Here is a 20461-nt window from a genome sequence, read left to right as displayed (position 1 = left end):
CCACCTGCAACATGATCGTCTTCAACCGTTTTGTCTATAAGACTGGCACAATTACACGCTTACGCAACGCTTTTACAATATGCTATGTTTCATCTCGGTTTTTGTAAGGTAAAATATATATACAATATTTTCCGCGGTTCGAACGAGATATTCCCTATATATGAAGGCGTCGTTTAACCCCATTTCTAAAATCGTTTCTTTTCCTATGCATCCGTCAAGGAAAATTTCCTCGAATCAATCTCAGTTAGTATATCTTTGACGAAGAACGGTACCGTGTCTTGAAACGGTGAAAGCAAACCGAAGAAAATTGATTTGAAAGTTTTTATAAGTTGTAGATAGTAACTTACGCTGCCGCTAACCTCGTATTATCAGAGGGCGCAAAACTTGACTTGAGAATACCACACTCAAATCAGCGAATTAACAGTATTAATAAAGTCTTAAGCCATAACTTCTTATATGTTATGTCTTTATTGTTTGATATTTAGATCTTTTACACCACCCAATTCGCACAGCTCCTACCACAGTCTGTACGTACAGTCAACGTCCTTACTATAGCCACATGCTATAAAATGGGCACTGGGTATTGAAAAGGGCTATGACATTAGAGAATGTAGTTGATTCTTCATAATTGCTACAGCGACGTACTTTTTCGCAGCTGAAGGTTCGTCGCTGTCCGAGGATTCCGCGTCTCGGTGGTGCTCTGAGATCCAAGGTCTGCGGGAGCACATCAATACGTTGCAACGTCAGCTCAACGCTCAGAAAGAGCTAAGCGAAAGGCTTCTCCGCGAGAAGGCTCGCATGCTTGAGCAAGTGGCTGAACTCCGCGATGAAAAGCGGCGACTAGAAGATAGTGCAATCCATCGCAGTCGCGAGCAACAGATGCATATTGAGACCCTTTCCATGAGGTAAAGGCAAGCTAACTATCTAATGGCAACTATAGAAATAGATATCATAGTACATACGATGTATTCGTATTTACTATTGTTTTTGTAAAATCAAGTAGTGAGAAAAATTTCAACAACATATTCATCATTCAACTTTCTGTTTGCACAACCCAATTGAAGGTGTGAGCAACTCCAGGATGAACGCGGTTCGGAGCGGAAGGAACGACTTGATGGACAGATTATTGGATCTCTCAAGGCCGAACTCGAAAAGGTTTTCAAACGCTTGTTTTGTTTACGACAAGATGTAATATGTTCTCGATAGAATTATATACTATAGTTGTATTATAGAATAGTCTCATATATTATAGTTTTAAGGAGAAAAGTTTATACTAGAATCTGGGTGGGGTTTATTTTCCAGCTGACCTTTGATTGATCAGACGAAACTGAGTCTCCGCCAAGTATGTTGAATAACTTAAGCATAAACAAAAAAAAACTGCAAGAAGCATGCCGAGCTGTCTTAACAAATACCTATTACGTAAAGCTCACCACCTCAAACTGCGACTTTTTACGTCTGGAACGAGCTTCACATCATCGCCTCCAAACATTCTGAGACCTAAGTGTGACAATTCTTTTTATTAACGTACGTTTTTTCATAAAAAAAGACCTTTATCAATTCATTGTGGAGCACAGGAGTGCTGGGGCACATGAACGGTTTTTGTTTTACTAAACGCGTTTACAAATACCATTCGCTCTGAATCATTCCGTTGCGAACACAAGCTGGAATCTGTGGTCGTCCGGTTGCTACCCAGACTGCGGTCCCATAAATAGGTAACATCTAAAAGAATAAACTGTGAATGATCTTGCGTCTTTTGCACTTTGCTATAGATCAGATCATTGTAAAGTTTTTAATTCTATCGGCACAGGAATCTTCCACGGCCCAACTTCTGGTTGAAAGAGACCAGAATAAGGTGCTTGAGGTTCCGCCAATAATCTAGAAATATTTTGTAACTAAAAGATGTTTATGGAAACAGTTTGGAAAAGTCACTAGACATATATATATATATATTATGTAGTGATTCCTTTGAAATAACTTAGTTTATATGCCTTTAGTGTTTCGGTAGTAATTGATGTTGTTATTGATTGTTTATATATGATTCTGATGTTGTAATTTATGTCGTTATGGCCATCAGTGGCCTAAGAACATTCGCTCGTTCCTAATCTGCTCGGAAGTGAATTTTTATATTCGAATAGCGTTCACGCTATATAATAAGGCCGTGTTCATTGGGTACAGATATGACACTGTACAGACCAAAGTTAACAAGAGCGATCACTCTCCACCAGCTTTAAATTTTTATAGTCTTGAAATCGGCGTGATCTTTCGCCACTTGCCGCCTGCAAAACAATTGTACATCTCCTGACGGCTCTTAAATAAAGTGTTCTTTTATTTTGTCGTAAATTGTACAAATCTAGCGAATCTTACTGAAGGGATACACCCCTAAAACAAGAAAAAAAAATACACTGCTTGACTTACGACCGTTTTAGATTTATGCTTATATCTGCAGGTACGCCCGATATACCTAAATATATGTAAAACAGGTAAATAATTAGCCTTCGATGGCCCACTGCGCTGTGATGCTTACCGCTAAAATCGCTTGTTCTTTAAGTATTGCTATATAATAATAATAATAATACCTCGATCTGTCTATTTATATTAAAAATCCACCCAAAGGTCTTTTTTTTTTCAATTTCCTTAGTTGTTATATATGTCCTATATGGTTTAGAAGCTTGGATGAAAAAGGGTACCAACATGACGACGAAAGGGGTAGACGTCGCTTTTGTAACCAAAACAGCAGTTAGATCAGTACATAACTCTAAATGGGTGGCTAAAAATGGGTGGGAAAATAGCACTTAGAACAAAGTTAACCATCTAATAAAGTTATTACTAAAAATCTTACATTTTCTACCTTGCTTCCTCGAATAGCGTATTTGTCTTGAGCTTGAGGTCTTATGTCCCACTACAGGTATATTGTTCTGTATGTATTCACCATGGGTACGCGTCCACCAACAGTCGTTATATACATTTTAGTCTCTGCCTAATCTTTACAACGCCATTAAAAGTTTGTTTTTATTGGGCCTGTATTGGCAGCTGGGCGATGAAGTTCGACAGTTGAGCGAGGAGAACCTCCATCTGAAGAACAAAACCATCTTGACAAGACATGACTGGCAAAACATCGTACAAAAGGTTTTCTCTCCGTTCCTTTATGACGTAACAGATAACGGTTAGGAAAACAGCATTCGTACACTGCTTGCACTCCTGTCATTTCTGTCACAAATCGCTTAAGCCCGCTTTAGTCGTTTGTGGTGGCTTATCAGCGAGGTTGTTCCTTTTAGAAATGCGTCAAGAGAACCTATTCTACCTAATCTCGTAATATGTGAACGTTGTAAGCCCAAAGTAGCAGCTGATGAACCATTTCCAATGTCGTACTGTTTTCTGGTGGCCTCTCTTCCTTATGCGTCATGTACAAGTATTCAATGAAACACCTTCTTCCATTTTAAGAATTTAGCCATGTGTTCCTCCAACAAACGTGCAATTGTTACAGATGACCAGCCTCTATCTTCTCTAGCTGGAGGCACATATGTTAAATAACGTGTTCAAATATATATACAACACCAATCATAATTTCCTGCTAACGATTTGGTAGCACATTTGCTAAAGGTATTCATATCTGCCAGTTATCAATATTGATGCTCAAATATAGCGGAATTTGCAAAAGTACATTGTTTTCATAAACAAATTTCAACGCCGATTGAAATTACATTAGTATTAGTACTGTATGTAGTTTAATTTAAAGCCTAAATCATTGGTGAAGTCAACTCTTTCAAATTTTTCTGTTTCCGTAATTAAGAGCTACCAAGCACAGATTAGCTAATCGTGTTCGACGTAGTGATACTGGCTATATTCAAAGGGCGTCATGAAATTTGTCCTGCACACGTTTGACCTAATTCACTTCTGGCTGCATCGCTAAATGTGCTAGTAGGCTCACTTGCATCCTGCTAAGCCTATTTATTGACGTGTTAGAAATTTGTTTAGAAAATACAGGGACGTCTAACCAACAAAATTAAATAGTACAAGGAAACGATTAGCCAATGCTGTGTCAGCTAAGACGCGACGTACATATGTTTATAATTGTAGCGGTCATCGGAGACGCGCCGTCATGAATTGGAGAAGTTGCAACTACAAGAACAAGCCGAAGACGCCCGGGCCGACAGTGTGGCAATGCATCGTGAGGTTGATCATTTACAAGGCCGCTTATTGCAGCTCACGAAAGAGCTGACGGCCTCAAAGGAAGATGGTCAGAAGGAACGCGCAAAGGCCGAAGCGGCCCAACAGGCTTCGGCCCACCTAGAAAAAGAAATCGACAAAATTCGACTCTTCTATGAAGGTGTATATGCATATATATAATAGACTTCGTCGAGGGTGTAACCGTTTATTATGCATCAACATTCTGCTTAGCACATCGTCTTTGTCAGTACTTTCCTGAAAGTTTTCACAAAAAACAAGTGCTCTCTCTCCCCTTGTACAAATAACGTGCACTATTATATTATATTATAATAATATTAGGAGTGGATCTCCTGTTTAGGCTCCAATTTTCATACGGCGCAGACAGGTATTCAATCGGAAGGCGTATACAGTGTACATGTATACCCGCTCCGACACTTTGGATGGACTGGGGGAAGGGGAGACGATAGCAGAAATGAAAACCGTTGCAATTTTTTTCTCTGTTCATACAAACTGCTATAAATGAGTTTATGTTAACAAAGGATTATTTCATACTAAGACGACTTCCTTCTACGGGGTCATCGCGCTCCAGATAACCAAGTATAAGCTTATATTTTTTCCATTTATTCTTATCGTTGCCGTGCATAAACGGACCAAATCGAACGGCCAGCCAAGTCGTTGCTAGTGTATTCTTACTCAATAAATAAATAAGGTCTTAAGCGTACATTGATGGGAAAATCTTGATGAGTTTGCCTTGATTCACACTTTCACTGGATGAAATCGTTCCAGCAGCTTTAAAAGAAACCTAATTAAGAAATGTACATCATTTTTTACCAATACTGTTGCAGAAATCCAACCAACTGTTCAATTCGCTAGCAACTGCTCCGTTTTTGTACTCATCGTACCTTTGTTCCTTGCGAAATCTTTACTGTTGCTCCCGCAGGCATCACTTTACAATACCCTTCTCGAAAACGAAAAATGAAGTCATTGAATTTTACCAAACTTGTCACCTTATGTACGGCTATACACCCTCGAGAAGACCTCAGTCAGATACCGGTGATCAGGACGTGAGCTCCACGTCTAAAATCTAGAACAAAATTTCATTGTGCCTATTTTCTATTTTTGCTCAATGAAATCGGATAAGCAGTTGTTTAGAAACCTGAAAAATATCTGTTTATATCCTATACGTGCTTTACCTTCGCAAAATACAAGCAAACTTCAGGCAGTAGATTTGGTTTAAAAGCCAATATTTCAGGAATAGCAAAAAACTGGAATAGACCGGTGAGCGTGGCACGACATTTCCTTTGTAAATTCTCTGCCTCTGGTACGACTGTAATTTAGAGCTGACACGGCGATACAAAAACACTCGCAGCTGAGGTCAGCAATTAACCCATCATATTATAGCTGAGGTTCTCGAAAATTTTAAGAAGCATACACATTAGAATTCGCCAGACACTCCGCTTGTGAATTAAAATTATTCGGGCCGAGGAGGATGGTAGTGAAATAGATGATGTCCGTTGCAAACACTTACCTATAACGAACAAATGGCCAAAAAGGCATGTTTTCTTAATTGCATACTCCTCTCTTTGTGTGCAGACACATTTGAGAAGTCACAAAAAAAAAACACACACAAAAAAAAAGAATCACACAAAACACACTTCCACTATGTATTTTGTCATTCCGGGTTCTGTGTGCACTTGCGGCCCTACAGAGCAAGCTCAGGATAATAGAACGTGCCACCAAAAAGCCATTGAGGAGCTAAAGTCTGGCTACGAGGCGCAGATCAGCGAATTGCGTACCCGCTTCAAAAGTACCGCTGACGAGTATAATTCGAGGCTCAAACACGAGATGTTTCCCGTTCTTGACGAGTTCCAACGGCTGAACATCGCCGTGGTTGAGGCTGAAGCCGAGGTCGCATCGCTGCGCGGTTTGCTCGAGCGAGAAAAGACCGAATGCGATCGACGTCATGAAACAGAACGAACCCTTAGAGAGCAAATTGCATCTTTATCAAGGTCAGTTTTTCCTCTCACTAACCCCACACACTATGGATGATTATATAATAATTGTCACATATCTATCCCTGGCTCTGAATAACACATCTCTGTGTAGCGCGAGTTAGCGTTGATCATGACACATCGTTGCCTTTCAATATGTGCAGTGATCTTTCAGAGCGCCGCGAAAAGTGTGAAGAACTTTTAGGTCAGTTGGGAGAGATTCAGGCTTCGCATGGTGCACAGTTGGTTACCCTGGCGAATACGCAGCGCGCTGCCGTTGCGCTGAAAACAGAGTGTGATCGACAACGGCGGTCAGCTGAAAAATCGGCTGCGGAACGAGCTGAACTCGAACGAGAGCTGTTGACTTTAAGGGAGGCTAAAAATCAGAACGACACCGTCATTCAAAATGAATGCAGTCACATGCAGGTATGACCAAATATACTCTTCTCATTTTACTTCTGCTAATTTGGATAGCACCTGTGTGGCTTACACCTTACATATTTATATATAATCCGTGTGGTTTAGAGTCGGTCCCTCTGCAGATCAATGCTTTGGACGGACCCGTACTAGACTGACCTAACCTATTGTCCTTGAATCCTTCATCATTGAAATGTCGGCCAGGAGAGAATCGTTGTTCTCCTTCGCGAAAAAGAAGGTCTATCAACGGAGTTAACTGAAACTCGTGACGAAGGAGAGGTGCTCCGGGGTAGAATCACCTTGCTTGAAATGCAACTTGAAGAGCACCGCAAGAGGCTGGTTGATGAGGGGGAAGCGCGCGAGAAAGAGTCACAGAGAATGGCGGAATTGAAGGAACAGTTAAATAGCGCCAGGGCCGAATTGGACATTTACCGAGAAAAAGTAAAATTAAAATTTTCAAAATTTCACAGATTTACTAAGTTGGTATGATCACGTGAGCGGCTGAGTTTTTAGGTACACTGCAAGGCTTCACTAGGCCGAATGGGGCAAAATAGTGTTCACATGAAATACACATCAAATAGAACAATCAGTTTGCTTTACTTATCAGAATTCAGCTTCCCCATATCTCGCGTCTGTTGCCTTATGTTATTCCAACCGATTACAATTAGGAATTCAATCAACGTGAAGGCATTAGTGAAAACCGAGTCCGCCTTCTATCTCTTAAATTTTCGTGTGATACACTTATGACATTCGTGATACATTTATGTGACATGATACGAGGCTATAATTTTATTTCAAATGCTTAACATATAAGAAAATACTCTTAAAAAAGGAGTAACATTGAAGGCGATCCAGTGTTGCTTCTTATTTCTTGAATAATGAGGTCACCTAAAACAGTTAAAGGACAAACAGAGCAAATAAAGGAGTTAACCTACAACAGTTTAAAAATGACGAATCTAGTTTTAGCATGGCCTACTTTATCTTGGATTATTATTCATCTGTACCGCTCACACACAAAGTAACCTACGGTTGGCTATGTTTTATCTTCAGTAAAGCTCGATTTACGTATGCTGCATTTTTTGCCATCTTGCCTAATGCGACTAACCTCTAGCTATTATATTCTAGATGGTCCGTCCTTTCGTGCGAAATATATGTATAAGTTCTATCTGCTGCTTGTTTTTTCCTATCATATCTCTAGTTCAGTGAGTTTTCCAAAAAACGATAATAACAAATCGACGGTCTTACCGTCTGTGATATACAAATTTGAATATATAACTGACCGGGATTCTGAAAAGCATCGATTTTAGTTACAAATTTAACTGATTTTTTTGGATATTTGACTAAGTCTACTCTGGACTATTATTGAATTTCACACTTAATAGTCATGATCTAGTATTAAAATTAGAAATCTTAGAAATTCACATCATGATCTGCCACATCGGATGCAGCTTTTTAAAGAACGCCACTTGGCATTGGCTCGTACCACTTTACGCTATAATCCATATGTTTACTGCAAGTGCAGATGGGTAAGCTCGAATGGCAGCGAACAGAGCTCCTGGAGTGCCGAGAGCGTCTACGGCGCCTGGACTCAGCGTTACTTCCGTTAACTCAGCAGGCGTCGTGTGTGCCTGAGGCTGTTGAAGAAGCCGTGGCCCGACTTACCGATGAGCTGGAGACGCTAAGAGGCCGTCTAGGAAGTACTGAGCACCAGCTGACGAATGTGCGAACACTGAGCCTATCTGAATCATTGAGAAATTTTGAAGACAGTAAGAAAGCAACTGAACTTCAAAGGTAAAAAAGAGCCTACGAGTACATCCGATTATACGAAGTGTTATTATACAAGCTGAAATGTTTGTGCAAAAAGGGAATTATCTTGCCACTTTCTGGGTCGCATATGCGAATGCTCCACGCTTGATTAAACACTGTGCCAAGCCCATCCCGTCAATATTTTCCAATAAAAATTAACTGACGCAAACTGCAAGTAAAACTTTCACAATGCAAGTATTGTATAGACAAAGACGACTTAAGTTAAAGGTAGCTGTACTAATAAATGTTCGTACTTTACGTGCGGCATTGTTGTTTAGTATTACCCTATGTTTCGAGTTTTACGTCCGATATCGCAGCTAGGCATTCCATTAGACCGCTGGTTTTTTGAGCACGAAACGTACCGCATGTCTATGCCCAGGTTCGAACCTGGACTCTAGCGTGTTGCTAAAAATAGCAGGTACATACGTTACTCACTAGGCGATCACGGGGACGTTGACTATTGTCTTAGACGGCTGGCGTCCCCCAGCACGAAACAAGGTGTAGTTATGTTATGAAGGTTCATAATCACATTATGGTAGCCTTATATACGACATTGCATAGGGCGAATAAAACAAAGAAAACCTCTGTAGTTCCTATCGCGTAATAGGCTCGCTTGTAGTATACGCTTGTTTAATTCTTACTAAAACTAACAATAGGTAATTTAAATTTCTTGGTGCTATGTCCAATCTTTACATAAACAAAACAATACACTAATATGTTTACACCTTATATTTGATTGCATCGTAACGCACGTCGCTATATACCAATAACATGCAGGGAACTGACTGTGAAAGATGCGCGCATCAACGCCCTGGAACAGCGTTTGTTGAGACTTCAGACGGAAATCGAATTGGAACGACAGAGTGAGGAGACTCGATTCACCGAGGGTCTTCCACTGCAGCAACATAACAAGGTCCTTATGCACGCTGAGCTCAGCAAAGCTTCCACGTCGCTCAAAGTAAGTACATAAGCATACTAGTTGCAGTTGCGTAAACTGTTTTTCCATTATTTGCAACACTGTCTTATCGTAATTAATTCCATTTGTATTGAAACGGATTCATAGGAATTAAGGAAAATAAGTAGAAAATAGGGATGATTAATTACCAGTAATGTAATATTATTCTATAAACAGCGACTCGCGCAGTGGTTGCTATCTGGTAACAACAAACTCGTCTGTTTTCGCCCACGTCGTATTATCGAAATCGAGTATATTAATGAGGCAGATGCGACCGCTGGCTGCCTGCGAGCACCAGAGGCTTTAAGGCCGCTGCGTCGACAAACTGTAACACACTTGGACGTCGCCGCTGAGGGACTACCGAAGCTTTCGTAAAAGGGTGCGACAGCTTGAATGAATGTTCGGGTAATGGCAACTAATGGCCAACAGCACCCCGAAGCGACAGGTAGTGAGTGAGCATCGCGCTTGGGTCGATGAAAAAGAAATACCAATACTGGATTCACCAGGAGGAAAACGAGCTAAAATTGGGCTAGGCGTAGAGAGCTATCTGCTTTTCCCTGTTCCCCCCGTAAGCACTGAGCGGGTCGGCAGTTTTACATGCTGACCCAACAGGCGTTAAAGATGTATACAATTATCTGGAAAAGTTTTCTAATAGTCGGCATTAGCCTATAGCTAATTAACAACACAGAATTTGTAGATCACTTGTGAGTGGCTCGGGTTCGTGAATTTCGTTAGCGCAAAGTCTGCCGGTGAATTTATGGCTTTAGAGTATCTAGCTCTCTACTGCGATAGAAGCATTAAGCCGGCGAAGTTTCAGTCGAAAATAGGAACACTGGATTTTTTTTCTTAGAAAAGCAAGTTAATCGAACGTGCGACTACTCAGTATGTTTCGGCACTAAATTCCAGTGTCATTTAAAAGCTCGAGACACTTTTTCATGCAAGCTTGGCTTACGTGATAGTGAAAAAGGTAACTGGTCGTGAAAAGTGGGGAAACACAAACGCTGCAGTCTTCATGAAGACGTTCGAAGTCGGAATCTTGCAATGTCGGCTTTTAAGTTAATGTTTATTTAGATGACGTATCAGCCAAAACAATCAATCCGCGAAAACCTTGTTACAAAAACATCAAGAAGCCTAGAGCAAAAGTGCACGTATGGCCGTCTGCAGCGCTGGTAGGGGACATGGCCGTCTGGCTTGAAATCCGCAACAGCTAAATAGGTCAGTCCAGGGGCCTCGGTCTGTCCCAGAACCGTCCGTCCGCGAAACTACACCTTCAATCGAAGCCATAGAATATGGAGAGTTAAATCACCCTTAACCTGGAAAAGGTACAGCAGTGGCATAGATGTTGTCGTCTGCAGAAGGAACAATCGCGGTATTGACAAGCCCAGAAAAAGAGCAGAGTAGCCTTTTGAACACTGAAGCGCTTTTATGCGCGACAGATGGCGACGTTAGCTGGTTGCAGAGGAGGGCTCCGAGAAGACGGATGCATTAGAATGGACAGTTTAAGGTTAAATGGATCTGAAACATGTCTGCAGAAAGTAGTGTCGACTGATCGGCGATATAATAATAGATAGCGATTTACCACTCTGCGACTCTCAGTAGTGGCTCACCGAGAACAACTAATATAATCGATCTCCTCGTGTTTATAAATCTACAAATATATATATAAAATAGACAGGTGTTAATATTCATAAGTGCTTGCGTATTGAATGGTGCGGTGGGTCCCAGCGACGTGCCTGCTGTAAACCATTTAGTGAGCTACCCATGTGGTAGCTAAATTTTGTTCAAGTTTAGCTCAGACAAAGACCACTTCAAGAAACGTCAAAGCTAGTACAATGCCATAAGTAGTTACTCTCGGGTTAAAGGTACTGCCTCGCTCAGTGCGCCTCAGATAATTCAAAACTTGTTCATGTCAGCTTGGCGTCTACCAGGGCTCAAATTTTGTTGCCAGTTGAGTTACTCAAAAGCGGTACATCTATTTACTTAAAAAGTACGAGTGGTGGTTATTTTGTTAGGGCAGTTAAATGTTACTAAAACGCCTCCTCGCAATATTACCGTTAAGGGCTCCCAAGTTCACTTTTAATTCTCTAAGTCTAAGAATATTAGGGAGTATTAAAGACAGTCGAAGCAATAGGGCGTTCACAATAGAGCTGCGTTGTTTTTTTAAGGCGACCATTGAAGCATTCATAGGGCTTCTTTTGTTCTAGAAAGTAATATTTCACATAGGTGTTCCCTAAGCTTTGTGTTATCGCCATTCAGATTTGTCCAATAGTCAAAGTTTTCTTGTCAAATTTACAGTTGATGGAGGAAAAGTATGAAGAAGAAATGGAGAACGAGCGCCAAGCGAATCAACGTCTCCGTGAGCAGATGGAACAACTCAGAGACGACTGTGAAAGCCTACGAAGGGCACTGCAGAAAACTCAGGACGAGGTTTGTTCCTTCCGCTGTAATGTCTTCGTGCTCTCAGTTCACCATCAGCCTGATCGCTATATGGCAACTTTCAACTGAAGAGTAATTACTGGTGTTTATTGCTTGTCCGCGAACCTTTGTCCTTGAAATCTTGCCTAGCTCTTCACTCTAGTAGAAAGGTTGTCGAATCAAAGTACGCTTATTGTGTGTTTGTCAGTGCAAAATAACACTTGTCAAGTCAGGTGGAATAGGGTTTTTAAGCAAGAAAGCGAGGTTGCCTAACACCCCCGGTATGACTCGTAAGCAGGCCAGCCATTTCTTGACCTAACATTTTTGATACTGAGTATTGTTTTGCTAATTACTTTTAGTTTATGACCACGCACTTGCTGAGCCACGTCAGCTAGTCATATCTTCATCACAAGGTTAATGACGAGGAAAAAAGTGATATATTTGCTAGCTGTAAATGTATGTGTTATTGGGAATTATAAGCAGGGGGATTTACAAGTGTCACAGGACATTATGACGTTAACCAACAAAACAATAATAATGTACGAGTCTAGCCGCTGTTTGATATGAACCTGCGTCGTTAATAATGCAGGTAGAGGGGCTTAGACAAGTCCAGCCAATAGCCAAAATTACGCAGCGAGGTTCACCTGTCAGAGGTAGCTCCATGGAACAACAGGATCTTAGCAACAGCCGGGCCCTCATAGTCGGATGCAGCCACAATGTTGGCGGGGGACACCACGATTCGAAAGAGCATCATACCAGAGAGGTACTTTTTTTAGGATGAGCTCCACAAGTTGGATTGTTGCCTCTACGTTATACAATGTTGATACCTGTACACAATAATTACAAAGATGATATGGACATTTATATGCATGCAGATGTTCATGTTTAGCGCACTAGGGCTAAATCAGTAACTTTAAAACAAATCCTTGATAATTTCAGAAAAATTACGAACAGTTGTACCGCCGCCTGAAGCATGATTACAACAACTTGCGCCAGAAACTCGAAACATTGCGAAGATTACATAAGGACGCTGCTTATAAACAATTCACTGCCAATGTAAGCGCTGTCCACTAATGATAATTTCCATTTTTCTATTACTACACATTAAAAGTGCCGAACTGCTCATTTTTGTCGTTGGAAAATCGAGCTTCAATTCAATAATGTAAGTAATGCATTTTGAACATCCTGGACTATACACCATAGTACTTTTACTTTTTTTAGCTCATATAAATAAAAAGGCACAAGTGTGTAAAAAATAACCAATGCCGTAACTATTGTTTATTTTTTGCATTCAACTTTATAGCTTTACAGAGAGCCATCTTGTATGTTTAAATGCAATTTTGTTACTTAGGTAAATTTTGAATGATAATCTATAAGATATACTGAAATTGGAAGTACCAGGCCGAAGAAGCCGATTCACTGCTAATGGCCGGCAGTCCGCTTTATTATAGTGCAAAGGCACTAAGGCAGAGAGATTAAGACAGAACTTGTAACTCTGTGCGCAGAATGTCCTTCTAAACGAATTATCTCGTTCGCTGCACAACGTTTCCGTGGATCCGGAATGCATGCCTGAGGAGACACAAGCACTGTGCGTCATAGTGGAGGCGTTTCGAGCACCGCGTCATCAGGAAGCTGGCTCCCAGCAACAGCCTACCCAACATGAGACATCTACAAGAATAATACCGAAGTGTCACCGGAAAAAGCTGGAGTTCGGCGACCATTCGTAATAGGAAATACAGGAATGACCCCTTCGAGTAATGCGTACTATATTCCAGACTTCACAGTTCTTGGATACGCATGATTTTGTCGTTATTGAACTTTAGAGAATTTCCAGATTATTCGAGAACATGTTTTGTTCCTTATTGAAACTAGTTTACCAGTGCAGATTAATTTTCAAAGCCATCTAGTATCATTCATTCATTGATTATTTTCTCTTATTTTACAAAGTGCAATTTACATAGACGTGAGCCATGCAACAACGAATGTAATGCACTGAAAGTTTGCTCGAAGCGAAGTATTATACTTTGTATTTGTTGCCTATTGAGAAAATCGCTATCCGATATCGTTTTATTGTAGATAAATTCAATAGGACCCGCCAGTAGAAAATTTGAATTACTAGGTCCAACTAGATGGCACTGACTTGAACCAATCGAATAAGACTGAGATGGAAAATCGGTCACCAACACGTTAGCGCCGAACGAATCACCACAGGCGCTTCAACCTGGAAAACCATAGTCTGTACGAACTGCCTTTCGCATTTGATCCAACCGACATCTTAACAAATATATCCTGTACTACACACACATCGACATATATAGATATTTTCTATAGAAACATTCAAATGGACAACTGGACAAGAGAAGTTTGTTATTAGGTTTATATCTGACTAGTATACTGTAGAAGAGGGATGTAACACGTCATACACGAGTATTTCACCGACCCTGAAAAATATCGGCTTTTAAAATTTACGTGTTAGATGGGAAGCAAAAAAAAAGTATGTTTTCGCAGCAATAACTTGCTCCCGAAGCGATCGCCAAATTAGGTGACCATAAAGTGAGCAGGCGAAACTTGGATCGTCCTAGTTTTCGAAAAAAAAAGACTTCATTTGCTCTGTCTCAGTCATCTGCAGGAAAAAAATCACGATGATTGTATTTTTTGTAGAAGCTCATGGACGATCTTAATGAGTGCCATAAGACAGTGCATGCCCGAGTCATAATCTGGTGACTGTTGGGCTATGTATGTGTGTAATGCTTGCTTGAGCGTGTGACTGAATTGGGTTGAAAACACCCTGGTCGATGATGCAGTACAAAAGCGAGTGCCTTTTCTATTTCGTTACACATGTTGGGCCCCATCTATCAATGGTAAGTACTGAATAAGCTTTGCTGACGATGAAAAATACACAAAAAACTGTATTCGGTTGTGCATAATGAAAGCTTATGCGTTCATGAGATAATTCAACACCCTGTCGGTGAAACTGCTCTATAATACCTGTGTCCAGTTAACGTGTTCATAAATTTCAATCAAGAGTGTAATTGTATCATTTTTTTGACTGATAAGACAACGAAATGAATAACGTAATAGTTGCTCTAGCAGGCCTGAAAGCTCTTAAAATCAATTTTTCCTTTATATGGAGGTAAGGAATACGCCCAAGGTGGCTGCTAACGTTTTTAAATCTTCAAGTACTTTAGTTGACTAATACTTTTCGAGTAAGTGGTTGTAGTCTATTTCCCGATCTAGGATCTTCGGACTAAATTACTTCGACGAAATTCCGGCCGAAGCAGTTTTTATGCCTGTTATAGATTTATTCATCGAGTTAACAGCTGTTTTGTAATTGGAAGTCTGGGGCTCAACCGTCTTTAAGCTCAGTATTAAAAGAACATGGTAATTTCAAAATCTGGTTCTTTCTCGAAATTTGGTTTCGTTCAGCGATAAAATTTGAGTTAATCCTATGTGTTTCCATTTATTTTTTATCACCATATCATCAAAATGTATACCTATAATAATATATAGTAATCATATTAGTTTTGCTTGCCAGTGGATAAAGATTCCTTTTTATATGTGTTTCTAGCCGATGAAGGTTAGATATTCACTTCGATAGCGTAGCATTCTGTTCTTTTTGTCACACGATTAATATACTTACTAAATAAATACTGCAGGTCTACGTCAATAATTTGTGTTAGGCATAATATTAGGTAACGGTAACTTCAGTCAGTAATCGTATTAAAAGTGCAACGAAAATATTTTTTTAAACAGTCGTGTCAACAAGAAATGTGTTTAATGAATATAGAATCGGAAAGTTACGTGCCGGTTCCTCCAAACAATTCCTGGGTAACAGCCTTGATTATGGACAATGATCGGGTACGTTGTGCAGAAGCAATCGAATCCAGCTGACAAGCCTAAATATACACTGCTACCGATTTATCCTTCTTTAGAACCTTAGAACAGAACAAAGCGAGTGAACTCAATATTCGCCATAAAAGGTGGAGGAAACTATACGTTATTGTTCAGTATGTTTTTTTGTTGAAAATTATACTAATTAATATTGCATTAATAAAAACGCCACTTCACTGCCGAAATAATTATAGGAGTTCTCATAAGTAGCCATTAGATTTCTTAGTTTTCGGTATATCATTATTTTTTTGTCATTCGACCCTTATTTTTGGAACCTTCTCTAAATTTTTACCATATATTGAATTGTGTCAAAAAGTTGGCTTCTCTTCTTTTGAAACACACAACCAGCAATATATCCTAGAGCAGGTAACGTTACTACATAGATCAATTTAGACATCAAAACATCGACAATTACGTTGGACCATTTTTGTACCCAGTAACATTCAGTCGATCGTTGGATTCTGTCCACGAAGATCGTTCAATTGTCTCGTACATCTTCTCATCGAAATTCATAAGAGCGTAAGGCCAGCTTGTCACATAAAGTGAAGCTTTAAGAATACTTTAACTAGTCGAACGCGACGCGAACGATGTTTACATTATAAACATTTATGGAACTATAATCTATATGAGTCTCAAAAAATATATCACATTACTAGCATGAACTATACTACACTATGTCGTATTCCACTGCATTCTGTAAGACACGTAGAAAAGACATTCCATTGATCTACACACTAAAATGTTTTATTTTAAAAAACCCAAACGCACATTCTACCCCTTCTTAAGACTCCTGCGGTTCGTCGACTCACGCATTCTCACTCACTCTCTCTTTCTCTCTCTCTGTATTTCTCCCTCTCTCCCTCTCTCTCTCGTTCTATCTCACAGAGGATTTTAGTTGATCTAAGCGCAATTTGCCTTTATCGACTCTTGTAAACCACGAAGGAATCATTGAAAAATGGCCACTACTGCTTTATAGTACATATATGATCGTACATTAATATTTACTTATTGTATACTATTTCGGTAAGAAAACAGCAATACGTCGTTCGTGTTGTTAGTTATTGCGGCTGTTGCAGCTTCTTGAAGGTCTCCTCTTCTTGCATCGAAATAGACGTAAGCCTCTTACCAATACGTTCATGGATCTCGAGGTATTTGGCTACGCAGCGATCAAGGCAGACAGCCTCGCCCTTGGAAAGGTCTGCCTCACGGTACTTCGTCGGAATACACTTCTTCTGACATGCTGATGTCATTCTATAATTAACGTACGAGTCACGTACGAAGGGATCCAGTCAGTGTCACGGGGCGGAAATGTAGGAAACCGAAAACAGATCGTCACAAAATGCATTGTCAAGCAAACATGCTCACATAGATTTTAATTAACCGACTGATTTCAAACGTTGGTATTCAGTCATCGTTTGCGCAAGTTCGAGTCTCGTTCGGCAACAAATTACACAACGTACAGAAATAAGTTTCTTCAGGAATAGGAACAACGCGACTCGTGGTCGGTGTTGAAGAATATGTACTATGACTTTTGGCCTGCTTGTGGTCTCAGTTAAATAGATAAAGTCAAATTAGGAATCTAGCGCTGTAACTGTCGGTCTTACCTATTATACATGTCAGACATCATTTCCATCTCAAGTTCTTGCATTAGCGCCAATTTTGACGGGTCCAGTTGCATTCCTGCTGCCATCGCTTATGATCTCCTCTTTTGGCTTCTGTGTTTTCGATAGAACAGAACCTTATCCTGTTGTGTGAGCTTAGTGCGACCGGCTATTCCCCTTGCAACGTTCGGCGAAAAAAGGATAAACAGGAATCAACGAATACTTAGCGATTATGTAACCGGTTACACCTGTGAGACAGATCCGCGGACCGCCAATTGCCCAGTTGCTTCACTTTAGATTTTAACGAAAAGGATGATTTTTCTAAACAGCTGGTTTGTTTGTAACCGATGGCTCTACGGCACTGCTATCCTTCTTGAAATTCCTGCTTGACCGAAACTCGTATTCGCCTATGGTTGCACGCTTCATACGCTCCCGAACCTTCATTGCTTCATAGCGTTGGTTGTGGATTGCAGTTTTGGCTAAAATAAAACCTCCAACTCCTGCGGCTATGATTATAGCCCTGAAACAAGCAGGAGGAAAACACCTTGCTGAAACTATACGCTAAAAATGGACAATAAAGAAAATTAAAGTTTCAGTATTTGCTTTATTCATATGGGATATACAGGATACTCGAGACAACGAATTAGGAACATTGATATCGCTCGGTCTACCCTAAAAGCTGAATTCAAATATAATAAGCTATTTAGATGGCTCCATTTTTGTATGTGCCAACAGACAGGGATATTCCTTCTAAAAAGCACTAGCCGTTAGAGCTTACCTAAATAACCTAATCGGTTAGAAGTAGATACTATTTACCGGAAAATAGCTCACTAAGAAGGGTCGTCAGAAATGGATAGAAATTTTCAAACCCTATTAGTATAATGATTCTGTTCAATATCTGCTATGCCACATAAAAATCCTCCTCAGGTTCGTTGCAGAATGCGCCGTTGATTTGGGGCGACCAAGTAGCTATGAAAGTTCGACCATTAATATCGGCTTATTCTATTATAATTCCTTGTCATTTTGTTCGATCTAAAGTGAACTTTCTTTTAGTATCAAGAGCAACAGACGTACGCTAGAACGACAGCGAGTTCGCCAAAATCAGTTTTAATTTAACCCGAGCACCCTGTATATGTAAATCAAATACGAATTCCATAAAAACAAATACTACGTCTGCTAGCTGCAGATAAAATGGGTTGCCACGTTGACCGCCGCCGATGTACTCAATCATCAATAATTAGTACAGTTCTAATATTCAAATTGCGTTAAGCTAGTTTCGAAAGCAAACATCGACGCACTATACAGCAGTGACCTAGCAATGAATAGTTGTTCGTGCTTTCAACATAAGTATACGAAAATGTAAAAAAAATAAGTTAGACATTGAGATGAAAAAATGTAGGGAAAAGCCCAAATTAGTATAAAAGCGGAGGCGGGAGGATACGTCAAGCTGAATTTTAGTACTCTTTAACCTTTCGAATTTTCGGAACGGATGCGCACGGGTTGGAAATGTAGTGCCACTTGCATCACTGGATGTATTTCATAGAACTTTCAACGAAAAGAGAAGGATAATAAGCAGCTAGTCCTTCTTTCGCAGTTTAGTCTGCCTCAAAGCTACATTCTTGAAGGCAAACTAAAGGTAAGTATTGTTTCACAAAAGTCATTATATCGAATCATGCCACCCTCTGTGCTCTATAAGCCATTACACTTTGAGCATATATGAAATTGAATGTCGTTGATACCGATTTTACCGGGAAATTAAATTTGGAATTCAACTGCGTTCAGTATGTATGAATGCGTATACATGTATATGTTCATGTTAAGCTAACCTAAAGTACATCCGTTCTCACATGCAATTATGTTTGACAGAAGATCTGACCATTTTATTGACATATCGCATTATTTGAACGAAAGAATAGTATTGTTATTTATATTACACTACAAATAATTACTATAATGGATCAGCATTTACTAAGAAGCCTATATAGTTTCATTTCATACAAGCCCGCCTTATGGGACTAAACGAACCAGGAGTAGAGCTAGACATAACGATGATTAATTGCTGATATATAAATAAAATTGCAAAGATGCGATTGGTTTAATTTTGTTTTTGAAAAATTAATTGCATTTGTGTTTTATCCTGGGAGCGATTTTCTTTAAAAATTTCGTAACATCGTGACGTGAATACACTTATACGATACGACGATATTCGATAATATCCCAGATGACTAGACTATATTTATAACGAATATTCCAAGTTTTACGTCCGGTGCTAGAGTAGTTAGGCACTCCTTAAGAGGACTGGCTTGCAGCGCAAAACGAAGGGTGGCTACATCCGGTTTCGAATCTGGGTCATGTAAAACTGGTTATTAACTTCCTTAAGGTATTAGGTCATTGTAACGACAGAAATGTTTTGATAACATCCGGACAGACTCGAATCAATTAGAGCATTGCCCTCAGATACGTGCAAACGTACAGCGTGGCGCATTTGTAATATATATATATATATTTCAAATTAAATGCACCAAAGCCCAAATTTCAATTATTTTTAACAGAAAGAGAGATTCTTTACATTTGGAACGCGTTTAAGCATGATATAGATTGCAAAATATATTTCGTAGGTTTCGTTTAGTATATATTGGGCGAACGATACACAGAGGCAAACGGCTACACGTGAGGTATCGATGCGATATCATGAAGGTTTCCTGCGCGCACCGCGGATATACCGTTGCTATAGCGCCGGTTCACTATCTTATCGTGACACAAAATAGGAATAAACCATAGCCATCTTTTATAACTATCAACTGATACCACTTACCAAGACGCGTGCACTCGTGCAAGGGTGTTGACCTTTCTGGTCATGAATAATGAGTTAACCTAACAGCTGTATCGAGTAATCCAACAATCTTCACTTCGAAATGAATTCGGATTCTCGTATTGGCTACGGTTCTTCTAAAATGAAACTATTCACGTGCAACTCTAGTGATGTTGATAAAATTCTGTGTTTATGTTGATGTTATAGGAAAGTCGTCGTCTGCTAATGTCAGGACAATCGCAAACTTTGCCTATAATATACGCAAAGCGCGAATTTTTGAGTTATGAATATAGGGATCTTTAAATTGTTTCCAAATTTTAATATAACACTTCTTGTTCTACATCATCAGAGTAAAGATTCACTTACCTGAGGACAAATTTAGGCCCCGTCAAATTGGTGTACCAGT

General features: G+C 39.8%; 2 protein-coding genes across 11 annotated transcripts in view; one reads left to right on the top strand and one right to left on the bottom strand.

Moving 5' to 3' along the window:
* LOC111254082 (uncharacterized) overlaps positions 1-15830 on the top strand; it is a 30914-nt gene extending 15084 nt beyond the window's left edge. For 3 of the 5 annotated variants that reach the window (XM_022814575.2, XM_086975170.1, XM_086975172.1), the window contains 13 exons: positions 656-905; positions 1065-1155; positions 3031-3126; positions 4078-4327; positions 5876-6176; positions 6323-6584; positions 6780-7016; positions 8098-8366; positions 9159-9339; positions 11632-11763; positions 12341-12514; positions 12691-12807; positions 13257-15830. In XM_022814575.2, coding sequence (XP_022670310.1) covers positions 656-905; positions 1065-1155; positions 3031-3126; positions 4078-4327; positions 5876-6176; positions 6323-6584; positions 6780-7016; positions 8098-8366; positions 9159-9339; positions 11632-11763; positions 12341-12514; positions 12691-12807; positions 13257-13478 — 2582 coding nt within the window. In that variant the 3' untranslated portion in view covers positions 13479-15830. Of the gene's footprint in view, positions 1-655; positions 906-1064; positions 1156-3030; positions 3127-4077; positions 4328-5875; positions 6177-6322; positions 6585-6779; positions 7017-8097; positions 8367-9158; positions 9340-11631; positions 11764-12340; positions 12515-12690; positions 12914-13256 lie in introns of all 5 variants that reach the window. The other 2 variants (XR_015317330.1, XM_086975171.1) reach the window with 2 other exon arrangements.
* Positions 2297-20259, bottom strand: Tim10 (translocase of inner membrane 10). Of its 6 annotated transcripts, none has more exons than XR_015317331.1 (5): positions 20059-20259; positions 17247-17763; positions 12396-12578; positions 8059-8314; positions 7154-7463 (listed from the first exon to the last, which is right to left on the bottom strand). XR_015317331.1 is itself a non-coding variant. In XM_086975191.1 (2 exons), exons 1-2 carry the CDS (start codon positions 17330-17332, stop codon positions 16701-16703), a joined length of 279 nt encoding a protein of 92 aa, XP_086831317.1. In that variant the 5' UTR covers positions 17333-17564; the 3' UTR covers positions 16365-16700. The 6 variants fall into 6 exon arrangements, 1 of the variants encoding a protein (XP_086831317.1); XR_015317333.1 differs by having other exon boundaries at positions 8059-8310; XR_015317334.1 differs by lacking the exons at positions 7154-7463; positions 8059-8314 and adding an exon at positions 2297-4287.
* Between the last annotated feature and the right edge of the window lie 202 nt (positions 20260-20461).

The sequence above is a fragment of the Varroa destructor genome, unplaced genomic scaffold, assembly GCF_002443255.2.
Source record: "Varroa destructor unplaced genomic scaffold, Vdes_3.0 BEIS01000007.1, whole genome shotgun sequence".
In the NCBI taxonomy this organism is placed as follows: domain Eukaryota; kingdom Metazoa; phylum Arthropoda; class Arachnida; order Mesostigmata; family Varroidae; genus Varroa; species Varroa destructor.
Note: the sequence above shows the minus strand (reverse complement) of the source record. Positions and strands in the feature narration are given on the sequence as shown.